At 40.9% G+C, this 23,423-nt stretch overlaps 1 protein-coding gene across 2 annotated transcripts in view; it reads right to left on the bottom strand.

Moving 5' to 3' along the window:
* GAS2L3 (growth arrest specific 2 like 3) overlaps positions 1-23,165 on the bottom strand; it is a 31,178-nt gene extending 8,013 nt beyond the window's left edge. The window contains exons 1-9 of one of the 2 annotated variants that reach the window (XM_073651459.1): positions 23,020-23,165; positions 7,952-8,011; positions 6,603-6,652; positions 5,999-6,167; positions 5,360-5,478; positions 4,765-4,906; positions 3,485-3,548; positions 3,254-3,389; positions 2,536-2,643 (exon numbers count right to left, since the gene is read on the bottom strand). In XM_073651459.1, the coding sequence (XP_073507560.1) occupies positions 2,536-2,643; positions 3,254-3,389; positions 3,485-3,548; positions 4,765-4,906; positions 5,360-5,478; positions 5,999-6,167; positions 6,603-6,620 (756 nt within the window). In that variant the 5' untranslated portion in view covers positions 6,621-6,652; positions 7,952-8,011; positions 23,020-23,165. The remainder of the gene's footprint in view (positions 1-2,535; positions 2,644-3,253; positions 3,390-3,484; positions 3,549-4,764; positions 4,907-5,359; positions 5,479-5,998; positions 6,168-6,602; positions 6,653-7,951; positions 8,012-23,019) is intronic. The other variant, XM_073651460.1, reaches the window with a different exon arrangement.
* Between the last annotated feature and the right edge of the window lie 258 nt (positions 23,166-23,423).

Genomic DNA, 23,423 nt, shown 5'->3' with positions numbered 1-23,423 from the left:
ATTCCATATGGGGGCCAGTATTCCGTATGGAGCCTTATATGGGGGCCAGTATTCCGTATGGAGCCTTATATGGGGGCCAGTATTCCTTATGGAGCCTTATATGGGGGCCAGTATTCCTTATGGAGCCTTATATGGGGGCCAGTATTCCGTATGGGGCCTTATATGGGGGCCAGTATTCCGTATGGAGCCTTATATGGGGGCCAGTATTCCGTATGGAGCCTTATATGGGGGCCAGTATTCCGTATGGAGCCTTATATGGGGGCCAGTATTCCGCATGGAGCCTTATATGGGGGTCAGTATTCCGCATGGAGCCTTATATGGGGGTCAGTATTCCGCATGGAGCCTTATATGGGGGTCAGTATTCCGCATGGAGCCTTATATGGGGGTCAGTATTCCGCATGGAGCCTTATATGGGGGTCAGTATTCCGCATGGAGCCTTATATGGGGGTCAGTATTCCGCATGGAGCCTTATATGGGGGTCAGTATTCCGCATGGAGCCTTATATGGGGGCCAGTATTCCGTATGGGGTCTTATATGGGGGCCAGTATTCCGTATGGGGTCTTATATGGGGGCCAGTATTCCGTATGGGGTCTTATATGGGGGCCAGTATTCCGTATGGGGCCTTATATGGGGGCCAGTATTCCGTATGAAGCGTTATATGGGGGCCAGTATTCCGTATGGGCGTTATATGGGGACCAGTATTCCGTATGGAGCCTTATATGGGGGCCACTATTCTGTGTGGAGCGATTCACCGGTTTCTGAGCTATTGTGGAATTTACAATAGATATCACTCATGAAGTGAAATCTTTGCATTGTACTATATATATATATATTTCTCCGCCGTATCTCTGCATCATGAATCGTGGTATGTGTTAAAGGGGCCCACTGAGACACTTTCGCCCGGGGCCCAGAAAAACCTGGAGCCGGCCCTGCTTGATCTGATGTCTTATTCCTGCAAAATCCTGTTTTTCTTGCTATATTAATGAGCTATTAAGATATATGGGCCGAACACTATGAGAATCTGAGCTTATTTTAAATGTAAGGTGCAGGATACCCAAGTTCCTGCAATGTCGGCACATGAGGAAAGAGACAGTGAATCAGAAAAACTATACTACATTTCTAATTGGAGGTATTTGCTAATATTATTATTGTTATTACACCGACTACATATTAGGATAGGATCTTAGAGATGGGAATACCCCTTTAAGCTTCATTTACCACTGACTGCAAAGTCCAGTAAAACACAACCCTTTATGACAACAGCTGAAAAAAATAAAATCTACACAGCAAACCATAAATCAGGAAAAACACTAACACATAAAGACTAGTATATTACAAGAGGAGCATTGCTTCCTTTTCTGAGGCTTTAACACTCCATTCATTTCAGAGTTTCCTTTATCCACTGTGTAGTGAGATTAGGTTACTGACACAGATGCTTCCTCCAGGAAACTGCTGCTAGGTCTGTGCTCCAGCAATTCATGGAAAGGAAAGAAACAAAAGGCTGATGTGCCCTTTCAGTACATCATTACGTCATTTAGGCCATCTTTTCTTCACTGTAAACTAAATTACTTGATGATCGGTCTGAAATATCGTCTTATAATATGAGTAAATCAGCAATGCTAAGTCACCCATTTATTAAAAAAAAAAAAAAAAAAAAAAAAAAAAAAACCACACAACAACATGTGCCTTGTGGCTGCAAAATTATTTACGCCTAGGTGATAATTCCAAAAGATTTTAGCATGTTGGAAATTCTATCAGTGATTTTTGATCTTTACAACCTTTTAATGGGCATCTCATAATTAATGCAAAGCAATTGCTTTGATGTGAATTCTAGACAGACGTATTAAAATGTTGCGTAATGGCTGTGAAATGGAATTTTAGAGAAGACATTTTAGTAGTGACGCGACTTGTACATTGTTTCTAGAATCTGCAATCATGTTTTAAACTCCCTAAAGAGTTATTCTCATGTTATGAAGTTGGTACAGTTAGTCAGACAGCATGACAATGAGCAAACTTGAAGTTGACTTGCTTCTTTTATCTGCTGTTATTCTCCTGCTAGAATAGCTTTTATCTTCCTATTAGTTTACAGCCCTTTGCCAATGAGATCCACCACCAGAGCCTGGCCAAAGTATAGCAATAGTTAAATTCTAGGCTGGGGAGTTAACATCTCTCCAACAATTGATTACTATACAGCTGCTCACCTTCCACCTCCCTGTCAGTCTATGACCTGGAGCTGATGTTATCAGTCCAGCAGAATCACAAGCCTCTGGCCCCCTCCTGTCACTGCTTTCCTTTCCTTACATTTTCCTAATCACTGCTCTCACTTTCCTGGGCTGTGTGTTTGTTATAAGGCACTGTAATCTGTACATGTAAATATAATAATAGTAATGTACACTCCAGAACAAGTACACAGAAAGACCCAAGTGTCACTCAAGTAGGAATGCCCGCCCCTGCCCAATAACAAGGGAGTTGAACAGACTGGAGACCTGTGTGCTGCTGAAGACATATGTTGATAATAACCCTTTAAAAACTTACCCTTATGAATAGGATTTTATCCCCTAATCGATAGCGGCCCTCTGATAAATATTCAATAGAGAATCTGTGTGAGCAATTGCATGGAGGATCTTGAGCAATGTGGGTCACCTGCAAAGAGAATGCAATTAAGAAATGTATAAGACTAACAAGAAAACAAAAATAAACACTTTTTAGTTTTCCGATTATGACGACTGTTAACCAAATGTTTTATGAGCTAAAGAGCATATAGAAGACAGAGTCAAAAGGATTCACCCTAGGTATTTTTGAAGGACTATCAGTTGAATGAGCAATTTATTGTAATCATATCGAGTTTATTTTCCCATATATTCTTCCAACCCCCATAGCAATTTTCAAATTTCTTTTTGACATCACAAGACTGAAAGCAAAGATAGTGCTGTAGGTAAGGTTCTTTACAGTTTTCAAGACAGTCCTGTGAAGGTTTTGACAGTATGTTGGCCTAACAGCACCTAGTAACATGGAAAAGATTACTTAGGAATTCTGGGGTCTGATGTAATGTTTGACTCTCTTCACATTTAACCCATGAAAAATATGACTAAAGTAAGTGATGAACTGTAAGCTTGGTAAATAAGCCCCCAAAGTGTGAGTATTGATTCTGGGGGAAATAACACATTTCTAAAGTGAGAACGCGTTTACTTGCTTTTCATCTGTACTGCTACAGATATACCAAGCTAGAATATGTACTATGATGGCATCTTACAGCCTCATGCAGCTCATGGTGACAGCAGGATTTCTCAATAGTAGTGGGAGCTAGAGGTCCAGACTCCATTAACATGGTTTCTTCAAGTTCAATCTCCTTTTCAAGCTTTACAAGGACAGGTGGTTCCACTCCATATCTTAAATCATAACAGAAGGTAGTTTGAGTTCCATTGTTGGATTAGCTTTTGTAAGGTATACAATTCAGGTAATAAAAAAAATCATTATAACATACCGGGATACGATTCGGCCCACATCAAGGAGGCAGAGACACACTTGTCGGGGGTCTTTATGGAGAACTAGAAAATATTTAAGCCAGAATTCACAAACTAAATTATCAATGAAACCCCATAGATTAGTTACAGCAAACACAATCACCAATGCAAAAAGTTACAATTATGGATTTTTATTTTCGAACAAGAGTTGTGTCAATCAAAATACAATGTTGTCACACAAAAAGAAAGTCTTGAAAAGGAGTATTGATGCAGAGAAATTTAATTGCAATAAGCGATATATTTATTCTCGTAATGAGCTCTGAAATGCTGTCTGACAAATGCTATGCGGCAGCTGTAGCCAGTACCTTAAAGGCAGAATTTACAACGCTGCAATCTGAAGTATGTAAAGCTCTAGTAAGGATCGAGCTGCTCCTGACAGTCCTCAAGTAGCAATCACGAGATTTTATATTTGTATAAGTATAGCAGATTCAAAATGGCCTCTCAATAGAATCGTTGTTGGAACTTATTTTTGGTTCCTTATCATAAAAATATAAAACAAAGCTGCCATTAATGATCACAAGTGGGTGAAACAAATATTCACAATTATGTAAGGAAACATTCGGAAAACATGATCCATTGTCACATGCCAGATTTTATTATTTATATATATATATTTTTATATATATATATATATATATATATATATATATATATATATATATATATATATATATATATATATATATATATATATATATATATATATATATATATATATATATAAAGAATTATGAACATAGTACAGTCAAAACTGTAACCTGAGCAGTTACATCGTTTTGTCTATTCATACATAGGTCAGTGTTCCCCAACAAGTGATATTAGGGGGCCATATGAGCCCATCTGGGGGTAGCACAAATACTACTACTACTGTATCCTAGTGACATACAGTACCCTGAGAGCTGTGTACTCCTAGGATCATGACGTCTGCACTACAGCCTAGCAGCAAGCCTGTGTAGCACCTCAGAGCTCACCCTCAAATCTATTCAGCAATGTATTTATAGATTAAAAAAAGGCTATACAAGTTTTGTATCTCCATATTCGTACTGACTCGTAGAATAGCGATTCCAGGTAAGTTTTACAGCACAATGATCATTGTGAAAAGGATATACCGTAGATATTATGAATTGGCTCCATAGTCTAACTGTACTCAAAATCTGGAATCTTAATAGTTCTGTTAAGTTAACTAAAAAAATCCACAGGACAAAATAAAAAAAAATAAAAAAAAACACAAAACACTTACCTAGACCTTCAGATTCAAAAAGGTAGGCATCATCCACCCCAATACTCTTACACCAACGGAGAAAGTTAGCCGTGTTGTCTCGAGCAAAGAATGACCCGGGTGGTGCATCTTTTCTGCATGGGACCCTCCTCATGGGCATACCCTGGAAAATAGAGAAGTAATTTTAAAGTAATATACAAAATACATAAAATAAGCTTTTCTTACGGTGTACCTCAAGAAAGATGGAACTGAGAGGTACAATATCTGCCTGTGTGTGGTAAACAGAATGACGGCCATAGGACACTTACATATTTAAAGAGCTACACATATTAAGAATGGGAGTGAGTGTGATTTGTAGTGAAAAAAATAACAGAAATAATAAAGTGCAGTTCATAAATGTAAAGATAATGCATCAGCTATATTTTTGTTGTCAGTTAAAACCAAATATTGAATTTTTTCTGGTATTTTTGTTTTTTTGTTTAGATGTTTTTTTATTTGGCTTTTCTGTGTGTTGGTTACATAATAAATATATTGTTCAAATTTAGGAAGTGCAACTGATGTTTGGACATCTTTTAATTTTTTTTCAACTGCATATGTCTGAAATGTATACACTTACCACTAGCTCTTCAGCAGTGCAGCATTGTCTCATTGTGTGTTGCACAACATGAATTAGCTGACAGAGATGACCACCATTGTCCAGATCATCCATAAACTGCTCCGCTCTAACCTCTACACCTATCAAAAACACAATCATTTTGAATAGGTGCTAATATATGAGGGTTTATTCTTCTATTCAAGTCAGGTTGATGCTTGAGAATTTACTGCAAAAATCGAGATGTGTGAATAAATCCTGAGGCTTATCACATTAAAATGCAATGATTATCTTTAAATACAAATAATTCTTGTTAGGGTAAAGCCAAAAATCGCAGCAGCAATTGACCACTACCGTTTGGTAATTAAATCGAGCATATGGTTAAGGCAGAGAAAAAATACTCAAAAAGGATTGAAATGTTCTGAAAATGTGTTTTCCAAAATCCTTCCAGAACTCAATCCACTTCAGGAAAATAAAACTCCTGCAAAAACTTCCCAAAGGAGCAGAGTATAACTTAAAAAATGCATTATTTTTTTGAACGCACAAAAAAAAAAAAAAAAAAAAAAAAAAAAAACCTCAGACTGCACATAGCCTTAAACACACAAGGTGCTGGTAAATGGTTTCAAATCACATAGTGATCGCAATGTAACATATCTTACTTACCTAACAAGCCACTTAACCATATTGCCAGATCTTCCTGCATAGGTACAAGGGAGGCTTCATGGCGAACAGCCAACCACTGATCATACTGAGAAACATCCGACAGACCTGGGCCATGTCTTGGAGTTAGAGGGCTTCTTGGACTTAATGGAAGATCCTCTCCAAACCAAACCTGGACAATAAATTAAAAGGGGTTTTTCTACTAAGAAAAGGGATTCCCAAAGGATTACATTCTTGTCACTTCACCACTGCAACCACTATACTGCATTGTAAGTACTATATTAATGCAGATTTCCATGTATCAAAGCAGAACACATTACATCATGACATCAACATAGGATCGTAACATGGTATCATCATCATTATAGCATTAGGACATCCTGCTGCAATCAGCATTATAGCATTAGGACATCATTGTGAAATCCTATAACTATAGCATCATGAATAATGCTTAGGCAAAACAGTGATAACAGTGATCTGCTCTGTGTGGCTTGTTGCCATCAGGGAATACTGGTAGTTGCAGTTTTTCACCAACTGTAAAACCACTACTTCCATTGTATGAATGTAGATGGGGAGGTGTAATCGTTGTAAAATGGGGGATATTTACCTGGACTGCTGGATTCATATTTCTCTTCAGATTATGCTCAATTTCTAAAACTGTTACAAAAAAAAAATAGGTACAAGTATAGAAGTTGTAAATGAACTCCAACTATCAAACAGTTCAATATACAGGTCCTCTGGTGCGTCAACACTATTGGTAGCTATTCCAAGGGAGCAGCCAACTATGAGCAAGCTGGAAGTCCAGATACATAGGACTTTCCAACAAGCAACGAAGATGGCGTTCATTTGGAAGGAAAACTTAAATTTGGTTTACATTTGCAAGCACCAAGGATTCAAACAGTTGTACATAGGAAGCACAAAAAACTTCCCACATAACAAGCAGATTCTCCTTGAAGAAGCACTTCCAATTAGACACTTAGAATATGTGCCCACGATGCAGATTTGAAGCAGAAATTCCCTGAGCATTTCTGCATATCCTTGGCAGAAAAAACGCATGTGGATTTTACAAGCATTTTTTTCAGCGTTTTTACATGTGTTTATAACAGTCTTTACCTACAGATTACTATGATGGCTGCGGATAAACAGCATTTTATTTATTGCAAGGTTAATTTTAAGCATTAAAGCCACCATGAATAGGCTACTGAACAAACTGTGCAATTATGTCCTGGCATGGTTGTTAAAAATTTACTATAATGTTCAAACAGAAAACTGCCCATAGATGCTCCAAATTCATTAAGAGGAGCTTGCCTCTTAGTAAATTTGGCAGCCCTTATCCCTGTGGGCTACGAGTGGTCTTAAATTCCTTAATTTCAGGGGATATTTTACCTGGTGCACTTCATATTCAAGGAAGTAAATAATGTTGACCACAACAATAAATCCAAAATCAGGTTTCAAAAATCCATGCACAGGTTACAGCAACAACGACATTCACATGTATGGAACATAAGAGAAACCTCAGCAACAAGTCTGCCCCTTGGGAATATACCCCAATAGAACCTTCAGCAAATGTTTATTAAACATCACCACCAAGACTAAGTTAGCGATACCCCAAATTTTACAGCTAATATAAAAGTGTCTATTGTAAGAATGCGCTTTCATTTGATTTCTATAATATTAGGGTGTACAATAATCAAACAATTTTAGGACAAGATCAGTCCCTTCTTCGCTGTATAAGGGTAAAGATGCCACTGTTATACGCCTTAGGGTGGATGTTAAGGCATTTGTCCATTATATGGACCATATAGATCCATCTCTGGTGAATGTCAGCCAATGGGAGCATTAAAGTACCGTACATACTTATCAGGGGAAAGCGCCCCAACTCAGTGTACACCTGGCCTTATACCTTGAAGAACGGACTGCTCCAGGCTTGAGACCAGACTCAAGGAGGGAACCCACCTGATCTTCAGGAACCTTCCAACATGGGCTGTACTACAAATGAACTCTGGCCGCCATGACCTTAAGGGAAAAACATTACAGAGATAAATGAACACTGCTTAACTATATAGACTACGAGCAAAACTAAATTAGCAATAACCCCAAGGACTATGTGGGCAAAAGAATAAGGATACTTTTACAATGCTGATTTTGTCAGGATTTTGCAGCTATATATTAAAGCCTAAACCAGGAGTTTTATACTTTTTTTAATGTACTTTTGGTTTTACTTGAAAATATGCAAAGAACTGATGAAAATTGCCCAAAAGGCCACTTCCACGATGTTTAAATAGATCTGAGAGGTAACCTGCAACCACACATTAGCATCCAGCTCCATTATACACCATTAGCGTAAGGAAAAATGGACAGCAGATAAGCGACTACGGGTTTCCAAGTGCCACAAGCATTTCAGGTTCACACTTACGTATTTTGCAGTCCAATAACGGAGGACGATGTACAGACCAGCCATGGGTCTCTTGACTAACTTAGCAACCTCATGGGTATGTAGAGGAGGCTGCCAAGTTTGGGTCAGGGGGCCAGTGACCGGTCTGTGTATCGCACCTATAATCACGATTCACCGCTGTATGAATCCGGCCTAAATCTTTGCACAGATTTTCTACAGGTGCATTTATATTTATATTACAAGACCATTACTGCTCAACAACCGCTGATCTGCTAAATGCAAATTAACCTTATATCTCCAGTTTCTGAGATCCGTCACTTTTTTACTCTATTTTTCAGTCAATGGAGCAGTGTGAGAGCTTTTTTTTTGCATGGCCTACTAACATTTTTTTATAGTTTTTTTCATTATTACTGAAGTTCTTTTTAGGGAGGTATGGTAGCAGAACAAAAAAAAAAATCCGGAGTTTCAATTTTTCACCTGACAGAGGTTTCTATATGGGTTAATTATTTTTATATTTTGATAGATCTGACTTTTACGGATGTGGCAATAACAAATATGCTATGTTTTTGTTACCTTTACAGCTGAGAAAAGGGCTAAGGGTCATTCAAAATTTTTATTTATTTTTTTTAAAGTCCTCCTAGGCAGGGTAAAGCTACGAGGAGATGCTGGGCTTCAAGAAGATGACAGTCGTGGGGGCTTTCAGCCAGCCCCTGGGCTCCATGAAAACCCAATCACGATGATTGCACAAGTTCCAGTCACTGCTGATACAGACAGATGATGGCTGTGTGGCACAGCCAGCCACTACTAGGTATGGTGCAGGCTTAGCTAATTACGCGGGTACTGGACATGGGGACATAAATGAAACCCTGAAAAATAACCAGATAGCATTATCACTCCACCAAACTTTGCAGTCTGCACAATGTAGTCAGGCAAGTAATGCGCTCCTGGCATTCACCAAACCCAAACGTATCCATTAGACTGCAAATTAAAGAAGCGTGATTCGTGGCTCCACAGAACATGTTTCTACGTGCAAACTCCAGTGGTGGCTTTACACCACCATCTAACACTTATTGTGCTTGGTGATGTAAGACATCTGCTCGGCCATGGAAACCCATGCCACAAAATGCACTAGGAATTGTGTTTCTGCCAATGTTAATGCCAGAGGAAGTGTGGACTCTGCAGTTATAAAGTGGTGACTTATGCGCTATGGGTCTCAGTACTCGGCTACCCCACTCTAACTTTACGTGGCCTCCCCTTCATGGTTGAGTTACTGCCACTTGTGACAGATGCTGTTGGGTCGCTCCAGTATATAAAGCTGACTGCATAGTTCCAATCTAAATTACTTCTCTTCAGTAGAACAATTATGTTCCATTTGGGACCTTTTCACATTTTTTTCCAGAGGATTTTTTTCCTGTAACAAACCCACTATTCATGCATCTGGTAGTAAACACTGGGAATGCTTGTGCTAAAAGTTAGTGAGCGTTCCCTTTCCCAGCCCCATGCTGGACTGGAAACATGCATGTCACTACACCCACACAAGCTAGCCGAGCATATGAAATCAGAGAGACACAGGGTCAGATATTTAGGAATGGCACACAGAATATAATAGCACATTTGTTCTAGCAGCACGATTTCCATGGCTTTCTGCACATGCCACATCATTTCATTATAAAAGAATGACAAGTTCAAAACATGGTGTATGAGATCACACAAACCTCAATTATAGAGGTCCGGAATACTGGGATAACAGCCAGCAGCTGCAGTCATATGCGTGAAGGCTAAAAGGGCTCGTTAGGGACATGTAGAAAACTTGCGAGGTCCTGTAACATGAGGAATCCTAACAGTGTGTAATATACTCACCGTTAGAATTCCACTCCATTTCACAGTTCCAGTGCTCGTCACGTGACCATATTCCATTTACTCTGATCATACTTCTGATCACGTTCCGATTAACCGCTTTGTCTTCAGTTTCTCTCAAGACCAGTAGAGAAACCAAAGGGAAAATGATCAACTTGTGATCTTGAGTAAACAAATCAAGCATGAGCAGTCACCGGACATGTTAAAAAAAAAAAAAAAAAAAAAAGAGTGGAGTCCTAACAGTGAACCCAGTTAGGATTCAAGAAGTCACATTATCTTGCAAATTTTATACACCAGCTATTTAAAGGGCAGCACATTTACACACATATTACACTGTGTTCCAAATTATTATGCAAATAATATTTTCTCAGATTTTCCCAAATTACCTATATGAATTGCAGTCATTGTAATTTTCCAGTCAAATGACTATTAGAGTACAATTGAAAGGTTTTTGTACAAACTGCCTATGATAACAGTATATTTTTAAAAAAATAAAAAACTCAAACTGCACTCAAAATACATGTTCCAAATTATTATGCACAGCAGAGTTTTCAACCTTTTCATTTTAATAAAGAACAAAAGAATGGTCATTTTTGAAATTATAAGCATTAGCAGGTTATTACAAACTGAAATCAAACAGTTTTCAACTCAAAACTTTATTCTAGGTGATGTTACATTTGCACATAGGACCCCTTGTTCGAAAGGAGCTTCTGAACTCTCTGGTCCATTGAATTTGTCAGGTTTTGGATGGTTTCTGCTTCAATTGTTTTGCATGAGAACAGAATACCCTCCCAGAGCTGTTGCTTAGATGTGAACTGCCTCCCGCCATCATAGACACTCCTTTTGATGATGCTCCAGAGGTTCTCAATGGGGTTGAGGTCAGGGGAGCATGCGGGTCACACCATAAGCTTGTCCCCTTTTATGCCCATAGCAGCCAGAGATGCAGATGTGTTATGTGCAGCATGAGACAGGGCATTATCATGCATGAAATGATCTCGATGGTCCAGATGGATGGAGTGGAGGATGGCTGGTTGATGGACACCCCATGCAAACACGGCTACGGCGCCAACAAGGAGGAGGTGGAGTAATGTTTTGGGCTGGAATCATGGGGAGAGAGATTGTCGGCCCTTTTAGGATACCTGAAGGGGTAAATATGAACTCTATAATGTATGTTGAGTTTCTCAAACAGCACTTCCTTCCATGGTTCAAGAAGAACCGTGTATTCCGCAGCAAGATCATTTTCATGCATGATAATGCCCCGTCCCATGCTGCACATAACACATCTGCATCTCTGGCTGCTATGGGCATAAAAGGGGACAAACTTATGGTGTGGCCCCCATGCTCCCCTGACCTCAACCCCATTGAGAACCTCTGGAGCATCATCAAAAGGAGTGTCTATGATGGCGGGAGGCAGTTCACATCTAAGCAACAGCTCTGGAAGGGTATTCTGTCCTCATGCAAAACAATTAAAGCAGAAACCATCCAAAACCGGACAAATTCAATGAATGAGAGAGTTCAGAAGCTCCTTTCGAACAAGGGGTCCTATGTGCAAATGTAACATGAAAAGGTTGAAAACTCTGCTGTGCATAATAATTTGGAACAGGCATTTTGAGTGCAGTTTGAGTGTTTTATTTTTTTTTAAATATACTGTTATCATAGGCAGTTTGTACAAAAACCTTTCAATTGTACTCTAATAGTTATTTGACTGGAAAATTACAATGACTGCAATTCATATAGGTAATTTGGGAAAATCTCAGAAAAAATTATTTGCATAATAATTTGGAACATAGTGTTTGTGTAAATTATATATATATATATATATATATATATATATATATATATATATATATATATATATATATATATACACACACACACATACACATACATACGGTTGGGACAAAAAAATATTTTGCTTCAATTTTTTGCTGCACAAAGTGAGCACTACATACTAAAAGCAAAGGTTCACATACTTTTGCCACTCACAGACATGCGAGTAATATTTTTCCACTTGTTAAATTTGGTCCTCTATTTTTAAAACTTGTGTTAAAATTGATGTAGTTTTAAGCCAAATTTATGCAAACATGAAAATTTCTGAAGAGTTCACAAATATTCAAGCAGCACTGTATGTGCCGCAGATTTGTAGGGAACCTGGGATCCAAGTAGTATATGGCCCCATGGTTTACTATAGAGCGCATGCACCTCTCTGCAGGAGCGGATGTAGACAGAAGAAGGCCCCTGTGCAAAAATATATGGGCCCTTTGAGGTCCAAAGCCCATCATAATGCACAATTAATCCTGCTTTGGAGGCGTTAGTGGGCCCCTTACCTCTTGGGCCCCTCTACGGCTGCACCAATGGTAAGCCCGCCCCTGCAGCTCTGTGACAGTAGTGTATGGCCCCATGGACTTATTATTGCTCCCATATAGCACTCAGTAGTTTATGGTCCCCAGCACTTACTATTGAGGCCATACACTGCCACTTTGTACTTGATGCTCATGCATGAGCTGAAAACTTCACAGCAGTGTTTACCGATTGCTGTGGGTTTCAGTCCTCTTAGGGCAAGGAAGGGGAACTTCCGGCAGACTCCTGAGGAAAGCAATGGTTGCGCAAGCCTTTAAATTCTTCCTTACACTCTGAACACACACATGCAGTGTTCACTACTGAACGCTGTGGCACATTCAACAAAGGATGATGTCCATATGCCCCAGCCCCAAAGTCTCCTATGTGATGTGTATGCTCCAGCCCCAAGGTCTCCTATGTGATGTATATGCTCCAGCACCAGAATCTCCTATGTGAGATGAATTTCCCAATGTAAGGAGACATTCAGTGTAACATATATCTGTGTTAAGAAAAACTTGCTGCTGCGATCAGTTCTTTACAAAACTTATCACAAAGTCGACTGTGCTTCAGACTGACGCAAACATGGAAAATCAGTTGCAAGTAGCAACCTCATCACTACCACCTAACATCACACGCCTCACAAAAGAGATGTAGTTCCAGCCATAACATTAGGGGGGGGTTAATTATTTGACCAAATATAGCAGGTTCATTTTCAAGTTGATGATTTTGTAAAGCCTGCGACTGATGTAATAAATATCCAAATGGCATTGGCAGAAAAAAAAAAAAAAATGTTCCCCATCTCAATTTTAGGGTATGTGCACACGTCACGTATTTGCTGCAGACATTTCTGCTGTAAATATTGAAGTGTTGGCAAGAAAAAACAGAATAAAATACATGCCTTTTTTCTCCCATTCATTAAAATAGGTGAAAAATGCCAAAAGAATAGACATGCTGCAGATCTGAAACTGCTGCAAATCTGCAGGGCAAAATATAATCTCATTTACTTAGCTGGTACTAGGAAATCCTGCAGTTTTAGTGTGCACATATTCTAAGGCCTCATTCACACATCTTTATTCACATATGTGAAAAAAATGGCACTGGTATCAGTATTTTGCAGCAGTGCATGTCTGTTTTTAAAGAAATAAATTACAAATCTTCTACTATACTTTGCAATATTAAATACATACAGCACATGGATGTCATCCGTGTGCTGTATGTGTTTTTCACAAACCCATAAACTTATATTGGCCCTTTTAATCCGTGATAATGGAAAAAAAACAGACATGTGAATCGCACCATGGATTATAATGGATACGTGTTGTATCTGAAGATAAAGCAGATATAACACATACACCTGAATGAGACCTTAAGCGGTGTTATACGCAGGGGGCCGCCTTGCAGTGTTGGCCACTAGCACCTGAGCACAAGAGAAGCAGCGGCATTGAATGCATATATGTTTTCAATTTGTTTATTTCCTCCCAGAATCCAAAACCATCTGCAGGATGTACGGGTCGCTTTCTGTGCTGTATGCTGGCATAACATGAAGAAAATCAGTAAGAAATTAGGCTTAAATGGAGAGTCTAACTAGTGACCAAACAATGTCAGATGTTGGCGCAGGAATGTGTGAGCCAGACCCCCCAGCAATAAGAGAAAACATCCAGTGCTGCCGCCCACATGGGCTACAGATGAATGGAAGGATTTACACTCTGAAGGCCAAAGAATTTCTGCACCAGAAAACTGTTCTCTGACATTTAAGACAGATCCCGCATTGTCACAATTGGGAAATGGCAATCTCAATTAATATGTGGAAAAGCCAAGCATCAGAATTGTAATAAAGCAGGAAATAATATACTGCTCAGCAGCCAAGTGGTGACCTCATTGCATATGTATTTATGTGTCAAATGGGTGGTCCACAACTTTTATATTGACGACCCACATAAGATTAGTGGGGACTAGACAACCGGCCCCCCAGCTGTTAATGTAAGGCGTCAAACAGCATACAGAAAGGCTCTGTGCGCTGTTCAATGGCTGCTGCAGAAGGCACTAAATAGTGTACAGATCTATGGTGTCCAGCTCCACACAGGGTTTACATCAGCAGCCGCCACTGGAGGCGATAAAAGCCGATTGGTGGGCGGGCTGCAGTCTGGTCCCCACCAATCGTATAGGGGTCATCAATATAAAAAGTACTGGACAATCTCCTTAAAGGCAAAGGGAGCTAAATAAGCTGCCCCTACTGGTGGCTACAGTTAGAAAAAATTTTGCATATTAGAAATGTACCTCCACTGATTATGCCAGCCATGTTTTCTGCTAGTTTTGACAGGAAATGTTTTTAGGATCAAGGGACCTGACCTCCACCCCCTCCTTAATATACACCTTTAAGGGGAATTTGTCTGCAAGAGCAACCCTCCCAAGTCCCCTATATTTGGCCACACAGATCATAGAAATTTGAATACCATGATATCGGTTATCCAATGTCTTATTCCAGAGAAATCCACATTTTTCTTGTATGTAAATGAGCTGTTAAGATCTATGGGGCGGACAGTGATCTTCACGAGAACCTGTCTCCACAGCTTATTTTAAATGAAAGGAGACGTTACTAGTGTGAGACATGTAATGACTAACAGTCTACTTTCTTGATCTATTTGTCCCACACTGGTAATGACCCCTTTCATTAAAATTAAATCTCTGTAGGTAGATTCATGTCCAGTGTCGCAGAGACATGTAGGACATATTAATAGCTTAGGTATGTCCAGGGGGTGACAGCTTCCCTTTTAAGTGATTTCCACATCTCAACAACAAGATTCCATACTCCCCATTAGGACGTTATGAAGCGGATGCACCTCACAGGACCCCCATGTATTAGCCAGAGCGCTGCTGAGACATAATATTGTTGTGCAGTAAAAAGTAAGAATCAGTGATAAATCACACCACGAGCACCACCATAGCCATTCAAAGACATCTCTATAGGACATTTTCAAAGATTTTATTTTTGCACCATGAGCCTCATCAGGTCATTGCCTCAAGGATGAAACATCACAATGAGAAGTTGGAAATAGCTACAACTTTAGGATGTTTTGGTCAAGATCAGAAGCACTGTCTCTATTTTCAAGACAATAGGCAATTATGGTACATCTGTAATTTGACTTAAACCGACTGGCAAGTCAGCAAGCGGGAAATCCTCAAGGAAACCATAAAAATATAATATATCACAAAACTGAGTACACCCCTCAAATTTTGGAAATATTTTATCTTTTCATGGGACAGCATTGAAGATATGACACTTTGATGCAATGTAAAGTACTCAGTGTACAACTTGTATAAAACTATGTGAGCACGGTGCATATTTGAAGCAGAAATTTCCTGAGCGTTTCTGCATCTCCTTGGCAGGAAAAATGCATGCGGTTTTTTGGTGCCTTTTAGTACATCAATGAATGCTTTTTGGGGCTAAATAAAGTTATTTGATGGGACACTGCTTAAACCTTGGATTAGCATCAGAACTAGGACGAGTATATTGGTTAATTTGAATAATTAAAGAATGTGTCTGTTGTATTTCAAATAAAGTGTTTGCTCCGTGTCTGTGTGTTTATTTAACTCTTTAATTTGTTTTGGTCATGAAAAGGTCTGATTGACACCTTGTCATCACCAAACAAAAGAGCTGGGTGTCAGCTAGTCTCATTCACCCAGTCTTCATTAGCATTTCTACAACCCCTGGCAAAAATTATGGAATCACAGGGCTCGGAGGATGTTCATTCAGTTGTTTAATGTTGTTGAAAAAAAGCAGATCACAGACATGGCACAAAACTAAAGTCATTTCAAATGGCAACTTTAGGGCTTTAAGAAACACTAAAAGAAATCAAGATTAAAAATGTGGTACTCAGTAAGGGTAATTTTTTTTCAGACCAAGCAGAGGGAAAAAATTATGGAATCACTCAATTCTGAGGAAAAAATTATGGAATCACTCAATTCTGAGGAAAAAATTATGGAATCATGAAAAATAAAACATACAAAAGAACACTCGAATACATCACTAGTATTTTGTTGCACCACCTCTGGCTTTAATAACAGCTTGCAGTCTCTGAGGCATGGACTTTATGAGTGACAAACAGTACTCTTCATCAATCTGGCTCCAACTTTCTCTGATTGCTGTTGCCAGATCAGCTTTGCAGGTTGGAGCCTTGTCATGGAACATTTTTTTCAACTTCTACCTAAGATTTTCAATTGGATTGAGATCCGGACTATTTGCAGGCCATGACATTGACCTTATGTGTCTTCTTTCATTGAATGTTTTCACAGTTTTTGCTCTATGACAGGATGCATTATCATCTTGAAAAATGATGTTATCATCCCCAAACATCCTTTCAATTCATGGGATAAGAAAACTGTCCAAAATATCAATGTAAGCTTGGGCATTTATTGAAGATGTAATGATAGCCATCTCCCCAGTGCCTTTACCTGACATGCAGCCCCATATCATCAATGACTGTGGAAATTTGCATAGTCTCTTCATGCAGTCATCTTTATAAATCTCATTGGAACGGCACCAAACAAAAGTTCCAGCATCATCACCTTGCCCAATGCAGATTCGCGATTCATCACTGAATATGACTTTCATCCAGTCATCCACAGTCCACGATTGCTTTTCCTTAGCCCATTGTAACCTTGTTTTTTTATGTTTAGGTGTTAATGATGGCTTATGTTTAGCTTATCTGTATGTAAATCCCATTTCCTTTAGGTGGTTTCTTACAGTTCAGTCACAGACATTGACTCCAGTTTCCTCCCATTCGTTCCTCATTTGTTTTGTTGTGCATTTCCTGTTTTGGAGACATATTGCTTTAAGTTTCCGGTCTTGATGCTTTGATGTCTTCCTTGGTCTACCAGTATGTTTGCCTTTAATAACCTTCCCATGTTTGTATTTTGTCCAGATTTTAGACACAGCTGACTGTGAACAACCAGCATCTTTTGCAACATTGCGTGATGATTTACCTTCTTTCAAGAGTTTGATAATCCTCTCCTTTGTTTCAATTGATATCTCTCGTGTTGGAGCCATGATTCATGTCAGTCCACAGCTCTCCAAGGTGTGATCACTCCTTTTCAGATGCAGACTAACGAGCAGATCTGATTTGATGCAGGTGTTAGTTTTGAAAATGAAAATTTACAGGGTGATTCCATATTTTTTTCCCCTCTGCTTGGTCTGAAAAAAATACCCTTACTGAGTACCACATTTTTAATCTTGATTTCTCTTAGTGTTTCTTAAAGCCCTAAAGCTGCCATTTGAAATTACTTTAATTTTGTGCCATGTCTGTGATCTACTTTTTTTCAACAACATTAAACAACTGAATGAACATCCTCCGAGCCCGGTGATTCCATAATTTCTTGCCAGGGGTTGTACTCATGAAGTTTATGCGGCAGCTATGAGCTGCTATTTTTAGCCTGGGAAGGTGCCATTTGCAAACATTTTCCCTGGCCATAATTAACATCTCACAGCTGGTTTGTTAGCTGCTACGTTCTACGAACAGCAACAAGCAGCTGTTTGAACGCAGAATATTTTTGTTGCGTCCAAAACGCTGTGTTCTAACATCGCACTTTTGTTGTTGGTACATGTGAATCAAAAGCATATAATGACACTTCAAATCGGTCAAAATCTGCAACGGAGACTAGCGTGTCCGCTACAGAAATTGAGGAGCTGCTGCAGGTTTGACACTGCATGTTTATAGTGTCACACCCGCAGCGTCCAGATGTTACAGCATAGTGGATGGGACCTCTATGAATCCCATGTCCACTATGCGTGCATCAGAGGCTGTGGATCATGCATGGACACCGGCATGCGGCGCGTCTTTCAGGACCGCAAGTCAAATTCTCTTGCGGAGTCATTAGTCTCCGCAACAGAAATTTGACCACTAGACATTACAGAATGCGGTAAATACGCATGGTTCAGTGAACACATTTGGATTTACCTGCGTTCAATAGAATGCAACGTTTTGGACGCAGCAAAAAATATGCGTTTAAAGTCCGGATCGTGGGCACAGAGCTTACAATTAGAGAAAAAAATGGCGTAGGCTCTCGCGTCATTTTTATAACCAGCAGAGGTAAAGCCGACCGCTGAGGGATGATATTAGTAGTTGGAGAAGGGGCCATTAGCCAACAATGTTCCCTGGCTATTAATATCAGCCCACAGCTGTTTGTTTAGCCTTTACTGGCTAGATTCCAGGGGGACCCCAGAAAAAAAAAATTGACGTGGGGTCCCCCTATAAAATCCAACCAGCAATGGTTAACTATCATCACTGATCACTGATGTCACTGCTGTAGAAGACAGCACTGTATACTGACAGGGGTGTAAAATCACACCTATCAGTATACATGCTGCAGGAGGTGACTGGGGTTGATCAGCTGCAGATCAGCTGATCAGCCCCGGTGAGCTTACCACCCTGGGAACATTCTTGTGAATGGTCCCAGGGTCACGTCACCACTCAGCTGATCGCGGGCGTCACCACTCAGCTGATCGCGGGCGTCAGTGCAGGAAACGCCCAAACAGTGGTCATGCTGCGGTTTTTACCGCAATGCGAATCCGGAGCGAGAATTTCCGCATCATGTGCACAGCACATCCAGATTCGCATTGCAGTACCTAGCAGACCTATTCCAAGCGTTTTCGCAGCATTCCCGCGGCGGGAAAACTGCAGCAAAAACGCATCGTGTGAACCTAGCCTAAATGTGTAAACCACTGTCAATAAAATGGAGTACACCCCTAAGTGAAAATGGACAAGTTGTACCCAAAACATCAATATTTTATGTGGCCCCCATTATTTTCAAGCACGCCTTAACTCTTTTGGGCATGGCATTCACTAGAGCTTCACAGGTCACTGGAATCCTCTTCCACTCCTCCATGACGACATCACGGAGCTGGTGGATGTTAGAGACCTTGCGCTCTTCCACCTACCACTTGAGGATGTCCCACAGATGCTCAATAGGGCTTAGGTCTGGAGAGATGCTTGGCCAGTCCAGCACCTTTACACTTAGTTTCTTTAGCAAGGCAGTGGTCGTCTTGGAGGTGTGTTTGGGGTCGTTATGTTGGAATACTGCCCTAAGGCCCAGTTTTCAAAGGGAGGGGGATCATGCTCTACTTCAGTATGTTACAGTACATGTTGGCATTCACGGTTCCCTCAATGAACTGTAACTCCCCACAGTCAGCAGCACTCATGCAGCCCCAAACCATGACACTCCCTCCACCATGCTTGGCTGTAGGCAAGACACACTTGCACCTGGTTGCCGCCACACATGTTTGACACCATCTGAAGAAAATAAGCTTATCTTGGTTTCATCTGACCACAGGACAATCCATGTCCTTAGTCTGCTTGTCTTCAGCAAACTGTTTGCGGGCTCTCTTATGCATCATCTTTAGTAGAGGCTTTCTTCTGGGGATGACAGCCATGCAGAACAATTTGGTGCAGTGTATGGTCTGAGAACTGACAGGCGGACCCCCCACCCGTGTAAACTCTGCAGCAATGCTGGCAGCACTTTTCTATTTTGAAAAGAGAACCTCTGGATATGATGCTGAGCATGTGCATTCAACTTCTTTGATCAACCATAGCGAGGCCAGTTCTGAGTAGAACCTGTCTTGTTAAACCGCTGTATGGTCTTGACCACCGTGCTGCAGCTCAGTGTCAGGGTGTTGGCAATCTTCTTATAGCCTCGGCCATCTTTATGTAGAGAAACAATTCTTTTTCTCAGATCCTCAGAGAGTTCTTTGCCATGAGGAGCCATGATGAACTTCCAGTGACCAATATGAGAGAGTGTGCGAGCGATGACACCAAATATAACACCCCTGCTCCCAATTCACACCTGAGACCTTGTAACACTAATGAGTCACATGACACAGGGGAGGGAAAATGGCTAATTGGGGACAATTTAGTCATTTTCACTTAAGGGTGTACTTAAGTTGCCAGCGATTTACACATTAATGGCTGTATGTTAAGTTACTTAGAGAGCACACCATATTTGCACTGTTATACAAGCATTACACTGACTACTTTACATTGTATCAAAGTATCATATCTTCAGTGTTGTTCCATGAAAAGATATAATAAAACTTTGTATAAGGCTATGTGCCCACACTGCAGAAATGAATCAGAAAATTTCTGCATGTCTTCTCCCGGAAAAACGCTTGCGGAATTTGGCAAGCGTTTTCGCGCGTTTATGATGCGTTTAGGACATGCGGAATTGCCTTGTGTTTTTTATTGCATTGACAAGGCAATTCTGCTTGCGTAAACGCAAAATTAATGGACATGCTGCGGATTTTTGAGAGCATCAAAAACGCTGCGGAAAAATCCGCAGCATGGGCATTGAAATTGCGGATTCCCCTTGGTGACCATGGGGGGCGGATTACCAAGCGTTTTACAAACGTTTACGCTGCGGAAATTCCGCAGCATGTACGCTTGTAAAACGCTACGTGGGCACATGGTCTAAGGGTATGTGCCCACGATGCAGATTTGAAGCAGAAATTTCCTGAGCATTTCTGCATCTCCTTGGCAGAAAAAAAGCATGCGGATTTTACATGCGTTTTTTCAGCGTTTTTACATGAGGTTTTTTTTTTAGCGGTTTTCCAAGTGATGCTCAAAATCGCTTGGAAAACCGCATGCATAAACGCATGTAAAAACGGGCTTGACAAGTTGGTCACACAATATAAATCCATGCAACCTAAGGGGTTTTGCCACATTAGGCTAGGTAACATGTCAGACGTAAAAGCTCATTTATTCAACAAAAAAAATCACAAAGAATATATATTTATACAAAAATGAATAGACACAGAGGAAAAAAGTCCAGAGAAATGGTTAAAGCTAAACGGCGAAACGCGCGTCGGATCAATGTGGATTCTGAGGGACTTACAGGTAGTTCATTATCTATTTACATTTCTCACTTTTTGACATACCTCTTTGCCTAGTTACTGTGTCTCTCTATTATTATCTCATCTTTAGGAGCTTATTATCTATATATATGTATATGTATCTGGGAATATATTTATTGCACTATGCACTTTAAATCTAACTGTTATTCCTATATGATTGAAACTTTTTGACCCTAGTATGGTATTTAGTAGTATGTCTTGCATAGATTCTGATACTTTACATTTTTTCTGCCTGCCCTCAGAATATCCATGTCTCTGGACTTTTTTCCTCTGTGTCTATTCATTTTTGTATAAATATATATTCTTTGTGATTTTTTTTGTTGAATAAATGAGCTTTTACGTCTGACCATGTGTCATAGTTGTAGGTTTTACAGATATTGAGGGACACTTAGTCACTAGTATTTGTTATTTTTGGATTCATAGGTAACATGTCAACCAACCACAGGGTCTGATCACTGGGACCCCAACTGACCACTAGAACAGGAGTAATGATCCTCTCATTCCTCCTCAACACACAACCACAAGCGTATTTTTTGTCATCCGAGAATATCTGATCAATTATTTATATGACACTCTGATCACAGTGTGGTCGAGTGCAGTCCGATGGCTTCCATCATTGACTTGCATGGCAGAGTCCGATCTAAATTTCTCATCAAACTTGGGCATGCAGCGATTTGGTCCTCGGACAGACTCCTAGGACAACATTGGTCCTGGTGCTATTGAGGTTTGGTCAGATCGCACTCGGACTGATAACGCAGTCGTCTGAACAAGCCTTAACTTTAAGCTGTGATTACTGCTAACATATAGCATCTGCATACATGCCTGGAGGATACAGCGCATCCCGACATTACAAAGTGTGAGTAGACCCCATAGGAGGTCCGCATTGGCTGGTACAGTGGGGTTTTCTTGGTAAATCATGTATTATGGTACCAGTACAGGTGGATACATCAACCACACACACTGAAGAAGACCACGACGATGGCTGACCTGCGGATCTGGAGGCCACGGCCGGTCAGTCTATGCTGAAGATTTTCACTCTTTATATAGCACAGAATCCCTGGCAAGACAGCAGCAATTCAGCAAAGAAAAACTGCAAAAACCGCAGCAGATTTCACTAAAGACTATCAGAGGGTGACAAGTCCCCTGTGGACGCACCAGGGTCACTAGGGGGCTCCGATCTCATCAGCCCACCCGTGGGTCAGGCTTATAGGACAGAGGAAAGCCCCCTGCTCATACCCCTTATTACATAGCCGCCATATAACACTCCATCTGCTCCCCTTGGGATTGTGTATGGCGTTCCCCATCACTAATGACAGCTGCTGCGGTCTCCTGAGGAGCAGCCTAAACCCCGGGTGACAGGGAAGCCATACAAGCAGCAGGGTGGTCAGCCCTGACAGCTGCAGCCAGCCATGAGCAGCACAGCGCCCCCTGCTGCTGCAGTACGGCCTAAATCACGGTCCTTCTGTAGGGCTGCCTTGCACGGCTCGGAGATACGTGGTTCATGCACTGCGGCAGACTAGTGCGGCTACTCACCGGCCGGTGATGCACGGTACAGCCGGGCTCCTGCAGTATGCTCCTACAGCGCAGCGCCTCACACTGTCCCCGGGACGCTCCTCCGTACTGAGCAGCTCCCGGACCCACACACTCCGCAGTTCAGACAAACCGCCTGCCCCGCCCCTTTCCCCATTCTTCATTGCCATTGGCGGATTATTACTACACTGCTTCGAACTATCCAATGAGGGTTTAGGTGTTGCTAACTCCATGAAGCCCCGCCCAGGCAGAGGTGTGAGGAGAAGGAGGGGGAGTACGTGCTGGACTAGAGTGGCAGCTGGAGGCTCCACAGTCAACACACAGTCAGAGTCCGGCAGGGGCCGCCTGCTGGGAATGGCACGGCGGGTGGGAGGGGAGAGCTGAACAGGTGCTGCAGACAGTGCTGA

The sequence above is a fragment of the Phyllobates terribilis genome, unplaced genomic scaffold (assembly GCF_046119375.1).
Source record: "Phyllobates terribilis strain yellow unplaced genomic scaffold, ASM4611937v1 Scaffold_11__3_contigs__length_659146591, whole genome shotgun sequence".
NCBI lineage: Eukaryota > Metazoa > Chordata > Amphibia > Anura > Dendrobatidae > Phyllobates > Phyllobates terribilis.
This window is presented reverse-complemented; position numbering and strand designations above follow the sequence as displayed.